The 24,926-nt window shown below is 40.1% G+C and overlaps 1 protein-coding gene across 1 annotated transcript in view; it reads right to left on the bottom strand.

The window, feature by feature from the left end:
* The window catches only part of LOC106653804 (nephrin-like), a 212,266-nt gene that overhangs the window by 109,993 nt on the left and 77,347 nt on the right, over nt 1-24,926 (bottom strand). Inside the window, exon 2 of the mRNA XM_023462647.1 lies at nt 12,209-12,338. Within this exon, the coding sequence (XP_023318415.1) occupies nt 12,209-12,338 (130 nt within the window). The remainder of the gene's footprint in view (nt 1-12,208; nt 12,339-24,926) is intronic.

Genomic DNA, 24,926 nt, shown 5'->3' with positions numbered 1-24,926 from the left:
ATATACACGCGAGGTAGAAAATTGGAATATAGCACAGTGAAGCGTAAGCTCGTGGCCATTCGTTGATCGATACGAAAAAATTCGACGACGCATCGGGAATTCGTCGGCAATAACAAAAAATCAAAAAAAAAAAAAAAAAATGAGGAGAAAAAAAACATCAACGCGTACATAGTGCTATCTGTATACATATATTGCGTGAGAGCATGTAGTAATTGGGATAACGTGTGGCAAAAGCTATTTGGCATGGGAGAGCGCCGCAATCAACTGCAAATATTCATTAGGTCGCGCAATAAGTGTAATTTCTCCGCTAAAGACGTCAGCTTCAAGTTTGGGTTTTATTGCTTGTGAGCGGCGCGCTGCGTGCAGTAGTATACACGAGCTCCGTGCTATACGTGCGTTGCGAGAGAGAGTGAGAGAGAGTTGCGCTCGCTCGCTCTCTCTCACCCTTGGAAAGTCTATACATCGATGCGGTTAAGATTTACGTTCATCGTGGTAATTTAACTGGTGAGTACGTTTAGTACGTGTATAGTTTATAACAAGTAGTTGGCGTGGCGCCGCCGCCAGCTCGGCACGAAACATAGATCTCGGGCTCCGGCTCGCGCGCGCGCGCTCGAGGTGTGTGCGTGTAATAAATTCCGTTTAACGACATAATAAAGCCCCTCGAGCAGTCGAGGGATCATCCAGCCAAAAATTATGTCGAGACACGCAATATGTGTGCGAGTGTTTGTGTGTCGGGGGTGCTACGTGTGTACGTGGCTGCTGCGTGCGTGCAGCTTGCATACATCGATACAGGCGCGCGCGCACCCACCCCTCGTCGCCGATGCACGCGCCTACACACGTATAACGGCTTGATTTATCAAGGCAAAGTGTAACGAAGCGTAGCCTCTTGCTGAGAGAATCATTTAACGCCGATGAACGATGACCGCACGCATGAATGCATGAAGCTCGACTATACACACGCATTTGTATAGCATCTGCTTGTGCATCGTCCTATACCGCACGTATATATGTACGAGCTTGCGCAAGCTCGACGCAAGAGGACTGTGCTTGAATTGACGAATACGCCGCGCGTCGCGCGCTCCATAGTCAGGCGTCGCTCACTCCAGCGACGATCGCTTTTTATTTCGCTTGGCGCGTCGCTGAATATAGCTTTGACTATATGGGTTGGTGCACATACATATATACAGCTGTGCAGCGATGGCGTTGACGGCGGCGACGACCGCGACGTAGATGATGATGATGATGATGACGACGACGATAATGATGATGATGATAGTGATGAGAGAGCCTCATCATCCGAGCTTAAACGTCATACTCACGCACTGCTTTCTATGCATATATATGAACCATAGTACACGCATAGACCCCTCTCACACGGTCAAACTTACATACACACGGATTTCGTGCCACGTATAATGCAATGCCAGTTAATCGATGAAACACGTCATTTTCATCGTTTGTGTATAGCCACAGCGACGGCGGCAGCAGCAAAAGCAAAAGCAGCGATATAGAAGCCGAGGCACGGATTTCAATAGTCATTCAAAGTGGTATGCAAGTACATATATACTCAAGTGGTGTGGTAATATTACTGACACTGGGCGAACATACAAATCCGGTGTATTTCGCGGCGAGCCATGAATTTTGTATTTATGTATCCCATTATTGTTATGGTTGCGTGCGCGCTAATCTAAACAGCCCTTATTTCCGCATTAATCTACAAACGAAACGAGAATATGTGACCGGGTACTGCGGTAAAAAATTCATTCCGTTCGATCGATCCTTGTTCAAATGATCAAATGCGCTTTCGTGGATGTCGTTAATCCTATTCGCATGGAATATCTATTTCGTTGCAGCTACGTATATTGAAGCTAAAAGAAACTGAAATATTAATCAGCGACATGTGTCCTATCAAAATGAGGACTTCTAAAAGTGTACTCACACTCGTCTCCCCGATCAGGCGACTCTATCAATTCATCCATGAATATACATTTATAACTTCTCGTCTTGTAAGTCTGCTCATAATACTCAAGCGAGCGGAACGACGATTTCAGTCAGGTGTACATTAGACTGTCCGTTATTTCCCGAATTGCTCCAATTCCTGCTCTCACCCCTTGAAAGTTCATCATTTGGCTCACAATGAAAGAAAATCACTGTCCGATCGCGATTAATTAACTCTAGATAGTGCAACACGCGTCAGCTTTTTTCCATTTAAATAACATGGGGAAATTAAAAAAAAATGTAAATTGAAGTTTTAAACCACTTAAAATCGCTAAAACTTGGAATTAGCGATGGGTTTCACTTCCTGGTACACCCATGATGAGTAAACAATACTTATGGGAACCCTCCGAAAAGAATTTTTAATTGTGCACACACGTTATACTTAAAAAATGAAGAAAAACAGCATATAAGCGTTGTTTCTCGATATTTTACAACAAAACTGCGCGTAGACGATTATCTTAGATATTTTAACGTCAAAGTAGAGATCAAGACCTTTAATTTGAGGGTAATAAAACCTATCTACGTTCATTAGAACCAAAGTTACGAGCGTTTGAAGTTTCATTGAAAAAACAGGTATCGAATCTCGTCCGGCCGCCCAAACGCGCGACTCGCGGCTCGCTGTAATCGCAACTCGTACAAATGACAATGTAATTAAACTAGAAAAATAATTAAAAATATGGTATTATGCGTTTTTTCTCAGCTTTCACGTGGTGTAGTTGGATTTTTCGATAATTTTCATTTTCGTACGGAAAAATGGACTTGAACATTTATTTTCTATTTTTCCTAGTGAACTTGTAACTTATCGAACAAATGATGAACTTTTAAGGGGTGAGAGCGAGGATTGGAGCAATTCGGGAAATAACGGACAGTCTAGTGTACATACCTGTGCCGGAGTCGCGCTAATCCCCAGATACCAAAACGCGAGAATGAGCCATACCGCGGCTTGTATATAACATTGTACACAGTCAGCTTCAAATTCACACTTGTGCGCGAGTTATATAGGTTCTCGACTGAGCGAAGCTCCTCTTCTTGCATTGTCGCTAGTTTGGTCGTTGTTTCAGTCGCACTCCTTGCCTCCACCAGGCACGAGTATACGTAGCATTATTACAGTTGAAATTAGGTTTGCTCCGCGCTATTTATCATAGAGTCTATATAGGTGCAATTGAAATAACTGAAAATTAGACGATAACGTATATACTATGCCAGTCTCAAATCAAGCATCGACAACTGACACAACCAATCCGCCGTACCGTGCATGTGTTCGCCCCTCCTCCCTCGTTTCCATGGGAAGATATCTAGCTGCGTTTTGTACGATACGGACGCCCGCGTACATACATCGGGACTGGTGAGATCCAACAATACATACATCAAGGCTTGCTCGGCAGTGCATATCCTCGCGATGCAGCAGCAGCAGCACATAACGTATATTGGAAAGCGTGTGACGCGCGCTCGGTATACGCGACGCGACGGGCGGCAGTGGCAGCGACAGCAGCAGCAGCAGCAGCAGCAGCAGCGCTAAATGCAAATTCAAGACATGTGCTTGGTAGAACTTCCTAATTCAATTCGGTTTTGCGTACACGCTCGGCACTTAATGGCTCTTCACTGTCGACGATGTTATATAATCTCCCCGCCCCCCCCCCCCTCCCGTTCCTCGCCTCTCTTTCTCTCAGCTCTCGCGCGCATAGATCGTGCGCGTCAACGAATACACACTTGGTGCACAGTAGTACTCGTGCAAGCCGCACACACGTATCGCGCGCCGCCGAGCTGAGAGATTTTATTTGCCGCACGCACTTCCGCGTACACCTCTCACAGACCTGCTGCCTTATAAAAGTTTCTTATATTTTTTACGCTGATATCGCTCGCTTTATTCAGCCTCGAGTGTCTCTCGGATATTGTCGTTGCTTGAAATTATTCAGTTAATAAAGTTTCAAGGTTTTTTTTTAGTATAAATAACGCTATCTAAGCATATAATTTATAAATTACAAATATAAATTTCTATTCTGCGTTAATTTTCTTCCGAAAACGTTGTTTGAATAAAATTAAATGAATTATAATCGTTAGACAAGAGATTACGAGCGCAAAATGTAATAAGGCATTCTAAATAAATGTGCGAAACTTGATATTATTATCTTGAATGGATCTGCCATCTCAAAAGCTTCGAAGTACACGTATATATAGATGGTGTGCGGTAAGAGTCGGCAGCCAGCGAAGGACCATAATGTATGCAAGCTCTAGCCCATTTCTACACGTGCTTAGCTCTATGTGTATGTACGTATGGTACAGCTGCGAAGGTGCAAAGTTATACGCGCGAATGAGGCTGTGAGAGAGTCGGAGAGAGCTAGAGAGAGAGAGAGAGTCCAAGGCCATTTATTTCAATTTCCTTCAAAGAGTAAATCCGCACCCAAAGCCTTCACATACTAGCTGCTAGCTTCCTCTTAGTAAAATATCTGTGTGTAGTACAGTATCAGATATAGTTTATATACATGCGCGCTCTATCTCCTCCCATCTCTCTATTTCTCTTTCTACTTTTCTCACCGATGTGCAGCAGCAGCAGCAGCAGCGTCTATTTGCCGTGCTGCGTTGGACATAATAATGCCCGCAACGAATTTTACAACCTATGTGCTGTTGTTCTTGGAAGCTTTGAAAAGGTATCAATATAATATAGAAAGTAGCAGAGGGCGACTGCGAGCTTTTCTCTGTATATAGCATAAAAGCTCCGAGTGCGAACGCGAGCGGACGCGCCCACGCAAGCGTGTGTGCGCGCGAGAGTGTGTGTACATTGTTGGCATCGTAAAGAGCCAAGAGGATCGTATAAGCCGCTGCGCAGTCCAACTCCTTAGATATATAGCGGAGGAGGTGGTATCGTGCGCTGCGAGCATCGTGCGGTTTACGCTCGAGGCGACGAGGGAGCTGTTCATTATTAGCTTCGGGGAAAGTAAGTTCTTCTTATTGCCGCGTAAACGATGCACTTTTGCACCTCCGGTAGCCGCGCGCACCGAGATCTAGCTGTCCCAGCTAGCCATTATACCTCCTAATCTTATTTTTCTCGATGTTATAGCAAGTGGAACGACTTGACGCCGCTTGATACGACTATATGGCCTGCGATGTGTCAGGATAAGTATACAGCTTGTCTTTTTATGTATCTGGGCGAGAAAGGCGTTACGCGCCTAGCGCTATTAATTCCCGACTCCAATTAAAACCATCGTAAAAATTATAATATTCAATAAATATACCTCGAGGCTTCAAGCTCGCGGCCGTAGCTTGTTGGCAAAAGTAATTTTGACAATTCGTCCGCCATAACGAAGAATTAAACTTTTTCCCGAGAGAGAGAGAGAGAGAGAGAGGGAGGGAGAAAAAATACTCGCGCGCACGCGTAATTTAAAATTGCATGATAAACGACGTTGGCAATTAGCTCAATTGAATGTTTCAGATGCGAAAGGCATTTAAAGTGCGAGTGAGCTCGCAAATGAAGAATAACTGCTGCGATATACCCGCATCCTTTCTCGTTGTTGCTTTCCATTGCTGTATATATATACCCACGTCTGACTCTCGCTGCTTTACTGCCATTACTATTTCTGCAGCTCGACTATCCCGAGATACTCTAGTCTGGGCAGAGCCAAGCGTATTATACCGGCTCTTTATTTTCTTTCTCTCCATGCTCTGGTCATCGAGATACAACCGCCATGTACTTCGTTTCGAGCATATATAAAAGATGAGAGAAAAAAGGCGAGGCGAAAGATAGCTGAACGGAGCTTTTGTAGAAAGGCGATCGTGCGCAACGTAACATCGGCAGTAGCAGCAGCAGCAGCACTAGCAGCAGTGGCCCAGTGCACACGAGAGAAGAAAGAGAACGAGAAAAAGACGTATGCTATGGAAACAGTAGAGTCCATCGGTTGCATAGAACTAGAGCTCGCGTATAGGTACACAGAGGCGAGGAGCAGCCAGGGCGAATACAGTATTTCTTGCCCGCCTGTCCATGTGTACACGCGTGCCACTTGGTCTGCCGTTGGCTGTCGAGAATGTTTACTCATCCCTTTGCCCTCTTCTAGGTGCTATATAAGCGATCACATTCAAATATGTATCCATATCGGTTAGGCATGCAGAGAGCGAGCGAGTGAGAGAGAAAAGCACATACCTACTTACATGTCGCACAACTCGTTTTTCGAAAGATCTATATAACATTTTCTTTTTCATGACTGGACCCGTCTCTGTACAAGATGCGCATGCACTCGAGTAGTAGACCCTCGCGCGTCTGCGCGTATTCCCCGTGACCATATCTGTGCCGTGCTCTCGTGAATATGTAAGCCGCACTCGGCGCGTGTGCAGCAGCGCAAACTTCGAAACGAAGACGAATGACGAAAAGTTCTGCGATACTGCGCTATTAAATTTACCTGAGCATCTCTTGTGTGTAGCGTACACGTACACATGCGCGGGCGCGCGAGTATGAGTATTTTTTTCCCTCGAGTGCAGGAACGAATCAGTGCGGGCGCGTTATAGATTCGAGAGAATAAATTTCGCATCTTTCGCCGCGCGGCGTAAATAAACAGGCGTCGCGTTAACGCCTCGCGCTATTAGGATACGCGAAATTCCCGCGCCCACGAGCTCTCGAATGCCGCAGACGCGACAATGCCACCGCGTAAATTACCGAATTACGCATAAAACGCTCGTTCAAGGAATCTCATAAAGAGATAGTAGTGTTAGTCGTAGTAATAGCTGTGTGCCGCTAGTAGTAGAGATGCCACTACGACGACGACAACGACGACGGCCTTAACCACCATTAAATCTCCCTTCCTCTCGCTTTCTCGACTCGCTCACTTATTTGCCTCCTTGCCTAAATTCTAATAAGACTAGTATGCTTTATTTATTTCCCAACAGTTGCACGCTGATGGCTTTGTATTGACTATGTATTTAATTTTTGGGTTCAGTTATTCGAGGGAAAATTCGTACATGAAGTTTTTGATTTTCGTGTACAAAACTCGAAATAACTTTAGAGATCTCTAGTTCACGTTCACGTGATATCATAGTAATTCGTCATATTAATTCGTTCACGAAAATCAAAAATTCATTGAATTTCGGGTACTAATTTTCCCTTAAATAGTTACGCAACGAGGGCGGGAGGTTGTCGATCTGCACGAGTGCAAGCTGGACAACCGCCCCAGTTGCATAAACTAATTTTCGTTAAAACGTGCGGAAAGTCGATTTTAAGATCACCAGCCGTGCGCGAAAGTAGCACTTTCCGCACGCAGTGATGAAAACCTCATTTCAAACCTCTTTGATAGAGTTGACTTCTTAATTATAATAACAATTACGGAATTCAATAAGATTGCGACTACGTATGAACTAATGAAAATATTAGTAACCAATTGCGATGTATATGAAGAGAACTCTGATATAGTTTCTGCTTTACTTGCTAGATGCAGCACTAAACGCACTAGTTGATAATGATATATATCTAGTGAATTTCAAAATAGTTTCCCTAAAAAAATTTCTAAATCAACTAATAAGTAAATGATTCATAAAATGGTAGGTTATGAAAAGCTTAGCTCCACAATGAATTAGTGCTGTCAACCTTGGTATTCTTAGCTAAGTTATGACCTAAGAGGGTGCGAGTGCATGGCGTGATACGTTTAGGCAATGCATCTGTCGGATCAGAATCAAACGTCGAAGCGTTGATACCTGTATAGAGACATTGAGCATCCATCAATAAAGTAGTAGTAGTAGTACCAGTAGTAGTAGTCGTCGTCAAAAACAAAGGTTCACTCACCTACACTCACATACGGATGAAATACCAATACGCTTGTTCAAATTCAAAGTATCATCAGATGCAAACGAGAGAACAGTACTTGTAAATATAGTATATATGTGCACTGGACACAAAATCCAGTGCTGGCAATTATTCACGATGCTAGCAGCAACAGCAGCTCTCACCCTATGTTCTCTTTGGCTCGCAGCGTATTCACATTGGTGCCCTACAAGCTTGACAACATCAGAGCTCGTGTCTCTTTCTCTCCGTCTCGTCATTGCGCGAATCCAGACTACTCGTCGCTGTTTTGTGCTCTCTCTCTCTCTCTCTCTCTCTCTCTCTCTCTCTCTCTCTGCGCTGCTCGACCTTCCGTGTGCATGTGTGCGCACGTGCGTGTATGAGCGTCGGCCTTGTTTCAATCACTACTACTGCGCTCCATCCGCTATCCAAGCGAATATTTATGGAGTTTAGCACAGAGGGTCCCTTTTACTATCGGACTCTCATCGATATATATAAGCTGACTGCAGTTTTGGCATGTGTTTGTGAGCGTACGTATCAATTCTTTTGATACGTAAATGCAAGTTTTGTATCGGTGAAATTTCAACTAAACAACTTACCAAGCTTTTCAATTTTTTTTAGATTCACATTCAATTCGACGAACATAATTATGCGAGTGCTATTACTAGCATAGTTCGTTTTCCCCTGTTGATGAATCAATTTTTTTTCACGATCTCATTACCGCTGTCCTTTAATTTCAAAGTTAGCGTCAGAAATATATATAATATTCAGAACTTAATACGCTTTTAATAATAGTATTAAATTTATTTGGTATATTTTCAATGTTAGCTTTTATTTGGCATTCTCCTATACTTGCCTTATAAAAAATGTTGTGATTTATTTCAGAGTTCTTTACATTTTATTATGCTCTTTAAATAATTTAAACATCTTAGTTCATCTTTACTTTTTTTATCCTTTTCTTACTTTCCAATGAATTTTTAAAATAGTAAGTCTACTGAATAATTAATTAATTAAAGTAAATAAATTCATGTAGAAATATCTGCACGACGTTAATAATGTCCTAATTCGACCATTTATTATGAAATCATTACCTTTTTTGGTCTCATTTTTGGCGTTTGTTTTTGATACAATTGTGTTAAAACTATAGAGCGCATTTCTAATGATTTGGATATGAAAATTTATTCAAAAATATTGGAAAAATTTTCAATGACTTTGAATACGATATCATTTTGAGCCTTCACCGTTAGATGGCGAGTACCTTTATTTGTAAATCTGCAAGTGGGAAAACAAAAATAATCATATAAGTCAATGTCAGAATATTAGTAGAACAAACATTTTCTTCGGCAAGGCTATTCATAAAATATTGAGAATTTTTGCCATTGTAGTGTTATTGCTTACAAATCGTGCTATAATACGCAAGTTGCATCCCAATCTCATCAAGTTTACATATACACGGTTGCATAGACCATTGGACAGTCGACGCACAACGTTCTTACTGTGACACTACCTGTCGCAAGCAATATCCTATGCTTAATATTACAACGAATGCATACTTACGTAATTCCATCTGTCAATCATTTAATACACGTAGACCCGGAATAAAACATGATCTGCTTGACAATCATACTAGCTCTTGCTTTATTATATCATTGAGAGAGTTTGAGTATCTGCGATAATTAATTATGATCGAGAAGGATTACGCGAACTAATATAAGCTACACAGCACTTAGACATTGCAAAGCTACATAGAACGAGCATCTAGACACTAATACAAACAATGGAGGATAAATACATCTGCTTCGTGCGCGCTAAAAGAAATCTCTGTCTCTCGTCCCTGTCTGCTGAATATTAAGATAATTAAGATAAATGGCCAAAATCGCCTTATGCAAGATGTCTACAGCTACGATCAATTTTAAAGTAATATTTGCCTTTGTAATGCGTATTTTAAATATTGTAGAATATTCAATATATGCTGGCTGAGAAAATATTACATGAATGTTAAAGTTTATTCTTTCAATAATATCACATTTAAAACATAATATTAAAGACATTTTTTGTACGTACCATACATACAAATTTAAGAATTTTACTGCTTTCAACGTAAAAAGCGTCATTATTTTCGAAAACAAATAGTGTATGTATCTAAAAGAACATCAATGTGATTGCTTTTCGGAACCGTGTTTTAAATAATTAAATCGTATAAAAAACGATAAAAATTTCATGCTATGATTTTTAAATAAATGTAAAATCTCATTGTACAGTTTATACTATTGGGATTTACCGCATTACCTGAAGCAAAAAAAACCGGAAATAATAAAGAAATTGGCTATACCAATGAGGTTGGAGCTTAGTGAAAGTTTCAAGTTAGAAAAAATATTATTACAGAATAAAAAGCATTGGTACATTTCAGTTTACAAGTTTATAGAAATTCTACACGATTTTAAGAAATAAACAATTTATCGTAAGATATATAACGAAACAAGATATAAAGTAAATATAATCAAGCCCTTTCATTTGATATGAAAAAAATTTTACACTCAACTCGAGAGGTCAGCAGATCGATCGCGATAAAGTGAGGGGCCTAAGGAACGTCAAGGAGAGATCAGTGTAACGAGACCATATCAGTTACACAAGCACTACACAAGACAGATGCTTTCTTATACAGAACACGAACGCGAACAAATAGAGAGAAGCAGAGAGCAACAACACAGTAAAAGATAGAGCTGAGCCGCGGAGCAGACTGAAGCAGTAGTACAGAACACTGCTTGAGTACATATAGTCTTGAAGAAGCCGAAATCCCTATCCACGAGCTCTGTGCTAGATTACGCGAGTCTAAAAGTTGTCCTAGGTCCAGCGATTTCAAATCCCTTGGCAAGCCTCGTGCAACTTCCATATACGTGTGCTAGCTATAGGATTCGAGTGCAGATTTGTATATACGTATACGGCACATGCACAGTGACAGTCTCATATACATGGAGGTTTGTAAAGGGAAACTTGCTCATGTGGCTGCAAGCTTGACCAAGCGACTCGCTACCTATATATTCACGTAACTTTATATTCTTTCATCGATTTGTCCTACACTGTACAGCTCGTGTATACAGTACACACACACAGTCACACTCGCGTGGCGGACTACTGCTACTTTTCTCTCTTTACCTCCTTCTCTTCCTGTTTTACCATTCTTGCGACCCAATGGAAAACGAGCAAATAACGAGGATTCAATATAAATCTGTACGTACATATGACCCTATACTACGAACAATCAGATGTCACTGAACGTTTTTTCTTCTTCGATCTTTTTTTCCGCTTTTTTATTGTTCAAACCACGAGATTTGCATATAGCAGCCGACACAGCGAGAGGTCACGTACATAAACGGAAAAAATATTGGTTGATCCGACGGAAGACATTTTTGTAACAACAAAAGTATTTTAGCGTATCAGCTTTGGCTGATCTATTTAAAAATTTTCCTTTATGTGCGCATGAGATTTGAGAACATCTTTTGCCTCGAGGAATATTTCATGAGGAAAAATTAATCTTTTTCTAGATTCTATAAGCTGAGTAATTTTAAAAAAGATGTATTCTACTCATTTTTTTTCATGAAAAGGTAAATGAAAACGTAAAAAATTTTATCTTGTAAGCAAAGAATGAGTAGCTTTGAATTTTTTCTGAATTATTTTCAGTACTTTTCAAATAAGTCAATTATAAGTCAATAAAATTTTTCCAAAGAAACAAATCCTCACACATTTTGCCATCTTTTGAAATAAATAAAGAAATACTTTTCCAACTTGCCTTTTACAACTTGAATTCTACAATTCTGAAAGTTTCTGTCTTTCAAACTTTTTCCCTAACATTCTTTTACACATTTTCATTATTGTTTTATTGAAATATATATCTGGAGCGTGCCAGTGTCTTTTGCGAGATGCAAAGGTATTCGCGCAATATTTGATCATGAAATAATGCATGACAATTTGTGTGCCCCGAGCTGTTTTATACTGTGTAGCAGGTGCACGCTCGAGTCTGCGTTTCGCAGTAGCGGAGTGTATGGGTGCCGCGTTACAGGTAACTAGACAGCAACGAAATCGCCTGTTTCATCGTGCTCGACGTTGTCTTAGTGCCATGTGAATTCTCTATCGTTGCCCCCTTTGTAGCTGCAAGTCATGAGCCTTATACCATGTGATCTATACTGCAACCATCGTTTTCTTCCTAATCGACCTACATACTTATTTTTTGCTTCTTATACTTTCATAATATGTAATGATGAGAGCGCTTTTTTGTCTCAATATCGATCCGCTATAAGTATACTTGAAAATAATGCGTAAGCTTTTTGCTACGGGCCTTATAGCTAACAATTTTGAAAATTTTATTCTCTAGCTAGTATCTAAAAAATTGTGTTTCACCTATAATGTAACTTTCATATTTAGAAATTATTATTTAAATATTATACTTACGTATAAAGAGGTGGTCCAGAGCCATCTTTGAACCAAAATACCATGTCAAGGGTATCGTATCCAGGTGCAGTGATATTGCATGGCAGTTCGATAGCTCTACCCTCCACGACGCTGATGTTGTACAATGGAACTAAAAAAATAAATCAGAAATATTTTTTAGCATACTGATTATACTCAGATTATGTCGGTAAATATAAATTTTGATGAGCGAATTTTAATATATTTTGCTTTTGTAACAAGGATCAAGTATCGCGGTATAGAAATGAATATTTTCATCAGTCGAGTTTAAAACGTACTAATCAACAAGTCGATGATGTTGCAGAAAGTCCTGAGCTTTGCAGAAAATACGAGTCAAACTGTTCCACAGCATCTGCGATGAATTTCATTATAATTTTATTTCGCCACCACTTCTACTAATACTTGAGGGTAACAGTAGCTGAGGCAATAAATTTGACACCTCTCGCTCACTTAGACGCGCATACTCACATTCACAAACATACATCTATAAATGCGGCGTCGTGAAGCTCTTTTTCTCTGCATTTCACTTTTACTCGCGCTCTCTCTCGAGCTCTGTATCTCTTTCTTTGTCTGTCTGTTTGACTGTCTTTCTCACGCTGTATATCACGCGGTGGTCTCTCTCTCTCTCTCTCCCTCTCTCACTCTGCGCTTTTATGACACCAACTTGGGACGGGCAGTTTAATTTTCGTCAAGCCCAAGCGTCGAGCGTGGCGATTAAAGCGCAACGAATGTACCCGAACGAACTGAATTAACTCAGCGAAGCCAGTAGTTCTGCTCTATTACCTAGCATATAGTTATAGATAGTACGCTGCCGAGCCGCGCAACCTCCGCGAGTGTGAGAAGAGTTAGCAAGTGCGAGTGAAACGCACGTCCGCACTCGCACACACAGTCTCTCTTTCTCGCTCTCTCGCCCTCTCTTGCCCGCGCACTCGGCTCCTGTGCTCTATTCCATACTATATATGCCGGCCAGAAGAGATGAAATAAAAGCAGAATTGAGAGATAGAGAGATAAAGTTTGAGATAGATACGCGTAATGCCTGTAAAATTCGTGTGAATACAGAATTTATGAAGTCTCGCGTACTAGCAAATTAGTCTTTTAATTTATGGTGTATTACACGCGTATATCCGCATATACGATTAATTTATAATACTGTAGTTTACATTCAGACAGTTTTTACTCATTCATTTAAAGCTCTTCGTTAGGTTCTATTGAATTGTGGATAAGAAAAATGTTTAGTTTTTTTTTCAGCAAAATTGTACTCGATGTTCATCAAGTAATATTAAAATATTCGATAATCTGTTTGTTTGATCGAGCGATATTTGACAAACTATCTCTCTCGTTTTTGATTTGCAAATATAAAATCGGGTTAAAGTAAGAGAATAGGAGAAGCCAAACATTAAGAGGCGTTCTTGTTTAAGAGACACTGAAGTGGGTACGATGTATAGAGCATATACACATTTCCTTCAATCGTTAACGAGAGAATGAATGTTTGAGGAGAGCAAATGGATTGAGAGGAGAGGCAAGGGTAAAGGGAAGCTGTTAGGCTTGACGAACTGTTTGCTCGGCAACGGTTCTCTCTATCGGACAAGTACGATGGCCTCGTCTTCATTATTCCGCATCATCAGGTACACGACTATGGTGAAATGGAAAAAATATAAAATCGAATCCTCCCCGTGACCATGATTGGTGTCGATATTAACAAAAAATAGAGTTTCATAATTTGTAATCCTCTGTTGTCGTGGAAAAAAGAATGAACTCGAAAAGTATTGGGGTAATTGTTATAAAATCATTAATAATAGAATCATAATTTTTGGACAGTTTTTACACAACTAATTTCTTACGTCTCTCGTTGTTAAAATTTTGAAAGAAAAAGATTATCATAAAAAAAATGAATTCAAAAATAGAAGAAATTTTTCGATGTTATTTGTAATCGCATTTTTTAACTTTTAAAAAACAATTATTATTCAAAGTCATTTGTATTCATTTGCATAACGACGAGAGGGTGCAATTGTTATTTACTTTGCATGGTAATTTTGAATAAGATATTCCATTTCAAATTCACACTGGCTAAATTTTTTGTTTAATTATTTCATTTTTATTTTCTAAAAATTAATATTATTGCGGAGTTCATCTTAAAAAATATTTCAGGGTTCGTCGACCTAACAAGATTTATCGATCGTATCTCAAGTCATAGATCTTGTTAGCTGACTTTTAAGAGTCACGAGGGGTAAAACACATCATATAACTCGAATCTTGCGTTATAACAGTAAGTTGGGTAAGAGATACACTTTATTTCCCAACAACAAGGATGCTTCGAACGTATGGTCTTTTTTTCTGCCCCTCTCAATTGGAAGTTTCAAAGAGGATCCTTCAACATTTTGGCACTTATCGAGCATCTTTGTTCATTAAACCGTGAAAAAAAAGGCTGAAGCACTTGAGACACGTGCATGAGCTGCAGAATTGCACAAAAGATCAAGCCCCACTGAATATTATTCAGATAAAGACATTAGCATGGTGGAAAAAAATCTTGAACGACGTGCGCGCGCGCGCGCGACGTAAGAAGCCATGCATAATGGCGAATATATATACACGTGCGGGTGCGGGTGAGATACTTGGAAAGGATTGTGGGTTGCTGCCACACGACGACGGCTATGTGCGCCAAGGAAGAGAGTAATTAGACGTTTTACGATACCGTTGAGAGTCGGAGATCAGCTGCTAGGATACTTTGGTCGACGGTCGCGCCCGTGCGTGCGTGGCCGCCTGGTCATGAGATGAAAGTTAATATTGGCAATAAAGTCCACGTATTATCGTAAATTTGTATTTCAATCTTGGCAAAAGCACAACACCATCTGTGAGCTCAGAAAGAGATCTGGGCGGGAGCTTTCTTTAGCCCGTTAAATGGAAAAAAGCAGAGAGTGAGTCTAGAAAAGTCTATAACCACCGTGCACACCATGGCTTGTTTAGTTTTAAGATGAAAATAACCGTTTTTAAACGTTCCGTCGTTGCATATAAGACTCCGGGTTGTTTCCCGGCAGATATTTTGCATACTCAGAAGTTAAGGCTCTGCTTTGCCCTGCGAATCGTTTTTTTAACTTTATATATTCCGCAACCTTTACGATTTTGCAACCTCGCCGATATAATACGAATCACTGGTTTATAAAATTTATAACTTTAAGTACACGCCTTGAATTTTATGCATTTAAAATGCACAATACTTGAATGCATAATGAGTAATTTTTTACGAACGCATATAAAGTGCCTAGTCGGCTGCGTACTGCACCGACGCGTATTGGTATTATATTCCTAAAATGATAATGAAATTAAAAGCAACAAATCATTTTTGACGATGTTTATCACCGCTTTCTCTTCTCTTTATTGTGCGGGGCACACAAGTCCGTTGACGTAGTGTGTACGTACGGGGGGGCTTGAAACGTCTTATTAAGCAAATTAACACTTTTAATTTATACGAAACTGCGCCACTACACAACGGTCCGTAACGCTACTCGGCTTTCGCGCTGCTGCAGCTAAATGTATGTACGGGCATATTACATATCATGCGAGTGTGTGTACTGCACACATAACGTGGCCGCCGCCTCGGTTGCTATTGCCAGGGCGCCGCAGCGCGCTCACTCTTTCTCTCTCTCTCTCTCTCGCTCTCTCGTAGCCGCGCGCATTTTTTAACGGAAGCTCTTGCTCGCATAATGCATAAGCTCACGCTTCTCCACCGAAAATAAAACTCCAAAGTCTTTGCGCCGTCGCGCGAGTGGTATATTTTACAAAAACAGAAACTGCAAAATATGCACAATGCTAGGCGCGCTGCACCGCTGCACGTATACCTGTATAGTAGCGGTACCCGCGTACATATCCCAACAGGTTTCCACACACACACTCACACATAGAGATAGCTGTACCTGGAAACGTCCCGGCTAAAATATCAGTTTATAGCGTGGATATCCCCCCAGGAGGGGGAAGAAGAAAATATTATATACGAACTTTTTCACCTTTTTTTTTTCATGTCCTTATGCGTCTGCGAGCTAGCACGAAGTATATATTTTTTTTCTTGTAACATCATTTTTATGATTATTACCCAAAATTATTATTTATAACGATCTATTATCGAAGTAAAACTTTCTCAAATGCGCATAAAAATGGAGATGAAACTTGTTAAGAATAAGAAAATCCATGTTCGAGAAAAAATTGTCTGCTAATGACTACTTGAAATTTAAAGCTGATTGGATGCATAACCGTAATAACACTGCTGATAAGAAAGTAGTCCAAGTAACTATCGATCAACCGGTAATGAAATACATAAAATTGAACGTTGTTTTCGCAATTTTAGAGATGTATCGAGACAAGAGGTGTAAAGTCGAGTAAAATTTAAAAAATTGAGTACTTTCAAAACCCTTATCGAAGAGGAATTTCTTTCATATTCACATACAATTTGATTACTCTGATCATTCATTGCTATCATTAAAATCAGATTGCAAAGCTCTTCATTACTTCTAAACTTTTTTACCACGTAACAGAAGATAAAATGTATTCAAGTTATTACTGTTTGCGTTAAAAGTTCCATTTTATACAAAAGCAAAAAGAAAAATCAATTCAGAGAAAATGTGTTAAAAATGAGTAAGCCCAACGCTCATAAGCAATTCATCAGTGCTGCTCGAAGAGAGAAAAAGATTTATTTTATTTTCCTTTGTGAAATGATACCATCTTTCAGTATGGAATTTTGTGTTGCAGCAAATTTCGTGGCTAAACAAATAGTCGAATAATTTAACTTTCCACGGAGCAACGAGCAGTCGTGGCAGCAGCAGCAACGTGCATAGTACGTCGTGTACGTCTACGTCTCGCTATATATCGGGGCTGTGCATTATAAAGCGCGGTAGTCGCGACGTTGTTTTCACAACGATGTATACACAACACACATCCACACAGAGGCTCCCTAAGCATCTAAGCGGAGAAAGCGGCGGCGGTAGCAACAACACATATAGATGCACTCGTACATAGCTGAATGCACGTAAGCGAACATGTGCGAAGGTATGTATGCACGAGAGAACAGGGAACTAGGCAGGCAGGCAGGCAGGCAGGCAGGCAGGTAGAGCAAGAGAAAGAGAGAGTAGTAGAGCTCCAAGTCAGGGATAGGTTGCCACGCGGACCAGCATCAGCAGCAGCAGCAGCGCAGCAAAAGCACCGCCACCGCCGTCACTGTGCGTATAGTGCATTGTGCCGCAGGCCTCGCGCGACACTGAGTTACGATTTGCGGAAGGGAGGCAGCAGCCACTTCCGTTTGTAATATAGTTTGCGCACAATGCCTCGCTCTGTCTCGCTTCCTCTCTCTCGCTCTTTCCTGCTCTCTTATTGTGTACAATGGCTCGAGAGAGAGAGGGAGACAGAGAGAGAGAGAGAGAGAGAGAGCAACCCTTGCCGGTGGCTGCTGCTTCGGCGGGAGCAACATGCGCCCACGCATACACCTGTGCAGGGATCAAAGTGCCTGTCTAAATACAGCTACGACATTATTATTTGTGCTTGCTGGAGAAAAAGTACGAAGCGTATACCGTACACGGGTTATTGTCGGAGCCAAGGGTTTCTAATATTTACTTTGTGGATTACCGACAGTCAAAATTTCATCTTTAATTTGTATTGTTGCATATGTAATAGAGATAGTAGTTACGCGAATAGATTATCTTGGAGTGCTTCAAGACCGTCTTCTTACATTATACACTAGGACAAGCAAAGATCAAATTTACCAACTCTTGTGGATGAAATTATTCTGAGGTATAGCTGGGTTCATTGCTGATTCAATGACAACATTTTAATCGATTTAGTTTATTACATATGATCTTTATGTAAATATCCAAAAATAAAAACTCCCTATACAATGAGGTTTATAAAATAACCCACTATTACTTGCTCGCTACTCTTAGTGATACGCTGATGTGCATTAAATTCGTTGGATCAACATTCGAATTTTTACTTCTCGTGAAAGAAGATGATTAGAGCACGGGCAGTTGAAGTATAAAAAATCTGCCCATGCGTGCACGCGACGTTTTCATTTGAATACGGTAGCTGATTTACGCAAGGAGCTTGAATAACAAAGTTGGGCATCATCAAAAGTTGAAAATTATCTGTAACGAAAACTTTAATGCTGAATCTACTCGAAGAAACGAGAGAGAACTAGGCGCGAGGCGAGGCGAGGCGAGCGAACGCACGTGTGCTGCTGATACTACTCTTAAATGACAGCGTGAAATTGAATTAATCGCAAATTAAAGAGAGGACAAGTAAACGGGCGAGAAAACTTTTAGCCGCACGAGCCCAAGTATATAGAGAGAACAGGGCGACGTTGGAGGCGACCGTCGACGCGCGCGCGGCCCCGCTGTATACCGCTACAAACTATTGGCTACGTGTATACACACAGCAAGACTAGCGCAGTGCCTGCGAGCGAGAGACCGGCTGCAGAGAGAAAAAGACGGGAAATAGGACGCCAAGGATAAAAGCGTATTTAGACGTCGAACAACTTGAAATTCACTTGATCCTCCCCTGTTCACTTTTCTTTCTCTCTCGCACTCTCCTGCAGACCAGCCAGCCAGCCAGCAACGCGCGCATATAAAGTTTAAATAACGTTTGTTCAACTCGATTTTCCAAGTTATATACGGGCACCGAGCAGAAGTAATGTGGATACACCGGTTACCGGCCTTCTAAGCCTTTTTTTCTTTTCACTTTCAGTAATACCTATAATAATGATTTTCAAAATAACCTTTACTAGCGGGTTTTTGTGCAGCGCGCTGTTTTGCTCTTTTACAGATGGCAGTTTTCTCACAAACAGTTCCTCAGAAAAAGACCAACCTCAATAAATGACTTGTGCGAATAAAAGTACGGAAGCAATCAATGTACAAGACTCGTATATATGTGCTGTACGCTATTGTGGCAAGTTTGCTTTGCTCTCGCGCGCGTGGAGTATCTCTCCTAATGAAACTTTTAAGTCTACGGGATAAATATATCAGATGAACGAAATAGTAACGCAGCTGAGCAGTAAACATATTAACTGTCCTTTCTTTGTCGAAATCGAGACAGAACGAGAGTTTCAGCGGCAAACGAGCAAGCTCGACAAGTGGAAATTTACTTAAAAGATAGGGCAGCTGAGAATTCACTCGTGCACTTATTCGAATCTCAATGTGAGCTTTAATGATACAGAAAAATAGAACGAGATCATTGTTTCCGACCTTCTTATCGATTGCATAAGACCATTATAATATGACGGCAAATTACGTTATACACAGTGATATATAATAATTGTTTTATCAAATAAAGTATAGTTGTTTTTACATTTTCAAACATTAATATCATTAATCAATCATTGAAACAAATAAAATTGAGAAATTCAATGGTACCTAAGAAAAAGTAAAACACAAGCGACTCAATTCGCTGAATCGATTCTGGCGATCAGCATTTCGCAAAATCATACATGGCCTCTCCATAGAACGTGAATAAAGAAATGGAAAAAAGCAAAAACAAAAAAAAAACGCGAAAGAGGGAGTAAAAAAAACTCTATGCCTATGCGAACGTTTCCCCGTGAAACAAAAGAGCACGAGTCATAATTTTCCGAGCAAACAAGCTTGCATATTTGAAAGTTAAATAAACTCCCGTGCCGTAACGTGTAGTGGTGCAAGTAGTTGGTGCAAGCTTGTGCTGAACGGTCGCGCGTGCGAACCACGAAAAAGAAAAGAAAGCTTACATCCCAAAAAGTTCCCTCTTTCTTCTTTTTTTTTGGCCTTTCGCTTTAGTCGTTGGGCTTTACAGCAGATAGGTGAGCTTTGAGAGCATCAAGACCCAGGCAGCAGAAGCAGAAGCAGCAGTAGAGAAGCGAGGCAAGTCTTGGCAAGCGACAATTAATAATATTTAAGAGGAGTAAATTGCGGCTGATATATCGCCTTCTCGTGCTTAGATATATACACACAGAGTATCAAGCTGGAGCCCTATATCAATTATCTGCCTGCTCGGCATTATTCTCCTTCCTTTAAGTTCTCCCTCTTCGTATTCGCCTTTGCCTCTTCTCTCTCACTCTCTCTCTTCCTTTTGCTTGCTTCCTCCCTCGCACCCTCCCTTCTCCTGCTTTCTTGCCTCACTCTCTCTCTTTCTCTCTCTCTCGGGGGTATATGCGTGCAGCTTAGCTTTTCTCAAGATTCTAAACATATAGACATATATCGTAGTTGAGCTCTCAGCGTCTAAGTCTAACATGCGAATGCGAGCACACGTACAGACGTGCAGATTCGCGAGCCCTTCTCCATATAGCCGCTCTAGATGCAGCTCTGCGAGGCAATGAAAGGAGGAAGGAAGGAAGCTACTGCATGGTATAGTGCAGTTATGAGGCACGCCGTCTGCCCGCCAGCCTGCATACACATGATGAGTTGCAATGCTATATGTATATACGGTGTGCACTTACAGTGCATACAGCTGATAACTACACTCCCTGCATATGCACACAACAGATACGTACAGCGATGCATCGGATTAGAGAAAAATAAAGAAGACTACGTCGGGAGAGCAATAGCAGAAACAAGATCGGAGAGATGCAATCAATCAACGCTACACATAATAAATATGAGCATAAAGAGAGCATACGTAAGAGCTGAGTATTGTTATCTAGCATAGACTCGTGTGGGTTCAGGAGAAGGCGTAACTCTCTGCGATCGCTGAGGTAGGTATAGGGCAAAGGAGGCTTGTTATACCGTGTGCTTGCAGCGTACAGCGCAGCATACAACAATCTGGCCATGTTGTTGAAGCTCCGTACTATCTCTAAAATATCGCGACGTGTAGCGCGTCCTTCTCTACTTCCAGCGTAAGAGTAGTAGGTGTGTGTGTTTGTACCAGGATGTGTCTGTGTATATAACTGCACATGGATGGCTGAATGCGTTGCGCAACGACATCGGCACAGCCGGGACAGCACTACTGTATTAAGCCCGATAACGCGAATTATCATCTGACGCTATTTGAACTTCGATGCATGCCGCTGCTGCTGCTGCTAGCTCCACACACACACTTTCTCTCTCTCTCTCTCTACTCTGCACTGATGCAAATGCACATGCAACGAGCGAGGGATGAAATCGGCAGAGGTGTTGCCGCTGATGCCACAGCATGGCACTCATATACAGCGTACAGCGCTGCAGTTCGACGAGCTAATATGGATTCGTGTTTGCATGTATGCTGCACAACATCAATGCGCTCCGCTGTGTGTTTAGCAAGTTGTTTTTCATCCGCGCATCGAATCTAAAGCCTCTCTCTCGCGCGCGCGCATACGTTCTTGTCAATACGTGCGATCGCGCCCTGCACCAGTAGTAGTACTAGTAGTAGTAGTCATACAGTACTGCAACGCGTGCAAATTCGTCCTATAAATATAAACCCCTGAAACGAGATGAATTAGTTCAAGTTTTGCCTCGAAGATAAGCACATACGCTCGTGTTGTAGCATTGTGTGCCGCGCACGCGTTTACACGCGGCATCAGCAGCATCAGCAGCCCCCCGGTGCATTAATACAAAACAACGCAGTGTTGCATCAGAATGTCGCTGCTTGGATTATGCATTGAAATTAGTATGTTATTAGTCTTTGCCGGTGCGCCGCCGCTGACGTCGCTGACTATATGTATATACGCACGTACGGTATTGCGTACATGTATGCGTGTGTTATAGCTGCTATACAGCCCAGCACCACCCCCCGCACTGCGTGTATAGCTGCCAGTGGCCCCTGTATTATTTAAATGATTTCTGCGCTCGCCTGATCTAATTGTGGTGTTGTGTTCATGCGCGCGTATTTCATGGCTATACATAATGCTCCGCGCGGCTACATTCGAGCTTTAAACTCGTGTATGATGCTGCGTATTATCAGATTTTAATGTCGTTACGTTTGTTGCTGCAAAGTTACATTCGTAGCCACGGCCCGACCGACTAGTGACAAGATTTCCAATATTTCATGTTGCTGCTCGATATGAATTATTCACTCATGTAATCGAGGATAAAACACTCGATGTAACAAGATGGAAAAGTTGGATAGTATCAACGACTGCCTCTGTATATAATAACGTGTCTGTATTTATATCCGTGGATAAAAACAACGCATCGCATCGTACTGCGTCACTGCTTCGATTTTATAAAGTTCAGACATTGGCTTTTTCACAATCTCATTCGTGTATTTTTCTCTTTCAACCCACATGCGCATTTTTAAGTGTGCAATTGTATCAATTATATGTGAAATTGTTTCTGATAAACGCATCACTGTAAACCATACTTATATAATTAATGGAGCTTAACCTCTTGCAGATTTACACATGAGGGCACGCGCCATCTGGTGGTGCAGGTAATATCGTATTTAACCAATTAGTCCAAATCTTATAATTTTTATATTATCGTGGCTTCGATGCTTAAATTAAAAATAATGATGATTTAAATTGGAGAATAAAAAAATTTGGTGCACGAAATGGCGACCGAAACACGATGGAATTTGTAAATCGAGTAACGCAAGTAATTTTTCTTTTTTAAAATTTTTTTAAGCACTTTTTGGATTTTTCAAAAAGGTATGTATTAAAAAATCCATCTATAATTTTCAGATCATTTAAAATTTATCATTTCATATTTATTCATTTGATATTTAAAGGTATGTATTTTAGAATATTTTGATTTTTTTGGTAATTTGGTTGATATTGATGTTGGTTATTTCCACTACCTCACTTCATTTTAAACCTGTAACTTTATTTATGTTATGTAACCAGCTAGTTGAATTTTTACTTTTTAACGTTATCGTATTATAACTTTTTTAGAAGCGATCAAATAGACCAAAAACATTTTACTTAATCAGCATAAATTTTGATTCAACTTCAAGTGTTAAAGGACACTTAATAATAAATTTTGGATTTACAAGAGTTATATGGAATGAAATTATCATAAACCAAGATATTTGAATTTATCTTTACATATAGTCTACCATGTGTTTTTGATACATGTACAGAAAGTTGAACTTTCGTGAAAAAATATGAAATTTTCAATTCAAGGGGGTGTGCAGCTTTCATGAAAAAATTATTTGAAAAAGAAATATTTGACTCGGCTTTTTATATTTTCATGAGGCTGTTTATCATCTATATTCAATATTTTATAACTCAATATTGAAATAATGCTCATGCTTAAAGTCTATGTAGATATGTGATCGGTATAATCTGCGATGAAAAAAAAATCAATGGAAATTCAATAAATACGACTTTTGTAAAGTAGCGGGTTATTGTGTGCATAAATGATAAGATTTTCATATGCTGGATGTAGCAGATCTACGTTCAAAATACAAAATTCGCGCTGAGCGCACATACGCACGTACGTAAGATAATAGCACGTATAATATTTATCATCGTAAAATATTTAATGCATGCTTTCAAAAAAAGAAAAAAACATGCTCAATAATGTTTCGTAGATAAAAATGTATACATGGAGAGTCTGGAATACAAATATATATGGGTCAGATTCAGAATTTTTCAAATAAACCTGCGGGCGAGATTCACGGATTTTCCTGAAATTTTGGTATGTTATAGTACATGATAAAAAAGTGCCAAAACCAAAATTTTGGACCCCCTCCCCCCTCCTACCCCCCTCCTCCCCTATAGACGTCCATTTTCTATCTATATTTTTTCTGAAGGCCTGAAGCTATTAAAAAATCTGAAAAAATTCATGAAGGTACTTTTCAACAATCCAAACAATCTTGAATTTTTTCAGATTTTTCGAGTGCTTCAGGCCTTCAGAAAAAATCATTGAAAATTTAAATTATTTTATTTTCGGTGAAATGGTTCGATGTACCAGACCGGAGTATTTTTTTCTGAATTCTGACGTCAAAAAACGATTCCTTGAATTTTTTCAGAATTTTTCATTCATGTCCATTCAGCCTAGAGCTGAAAAACCGCTTTTTTTCACGAAAATAATTTTTTTAAGGCGCTACGGAGCCTCAAAAAATCTGGAAAAATTTTTTTCTCATTTTGTTCATCAAAATACATAATCTCAAATTTTTTCAGATTTTTTAATTGAAGGCGATAGCGTCTGGAGCCGAAAAACGTTATTTTTAACAAAAAAGGTTCCTGGAACCCGATGGTTCCGGTAAAAAAATTTGAAAAAATTTTTTTTGAATTCCTTGTCAAATTTTAATAAATTTTGACCGTCGCAAAATTTCGATTGGAGCTTCCTAGCTCATTCTAGAGCATAACAAAGATTAGAGCGAAATTCTGAAGACATTCATCATATTTAAATTTTTTTCAGATGTCTTCAGAATTTCGCATTAATCTTTGTTATGCTCTAGAATGAGCTAGGAAGCTCCAATCGAAATTTTGCGACGGTCAAAATTTATTAAAATTTGACAAGGAATTCAAAAAAAATTTTTTCAAATTTTTTTACCGGAACCATCGGGTTCCAGGAACCTTTTTTGTTAAAAATAACGTTTTTCGGCTCCAGACGCTATCGCCTTCAATTAAAAAATCTGAAAAAATTTGAGATTATGTATTTTGATGAACAAAATGAGAAAAAAATTTTTCCAGATTTTTTGAGGCTCCGTAGCGCCTTAAAAAAATTATTTTCGTGAAAAAAAGCGGTTTTTCAGCTCTAGGCTGAATGGACATGAATGAAAAATTCTGAAAAAATTCAAGGAATCGTTTTTTGACGTCAGAATTCAGAAAAAAATA

This window comes from Trichogramma pretiosum, unplaced genomic scaffold, assembly GCF_000599845.2.
Source record: "Trichogramma pretiosum strain Unisexual culture from Peru unplaced genomic scaffold, Tpre_2.0 scaffold11, whole genome shotgun sequence".
Classification (NCBI taxonomy): Eukaryota; Metazoa; Arthropoda; class Insecta; order Hymenoptera; family Trichogrammatidae; genus Trichogramma; species Trichogramma pretiosum.
Note: the sequence above shows the minus strand (reverse complement) of the source record. Positions and strands in the feature narration are given on the sequence as shown.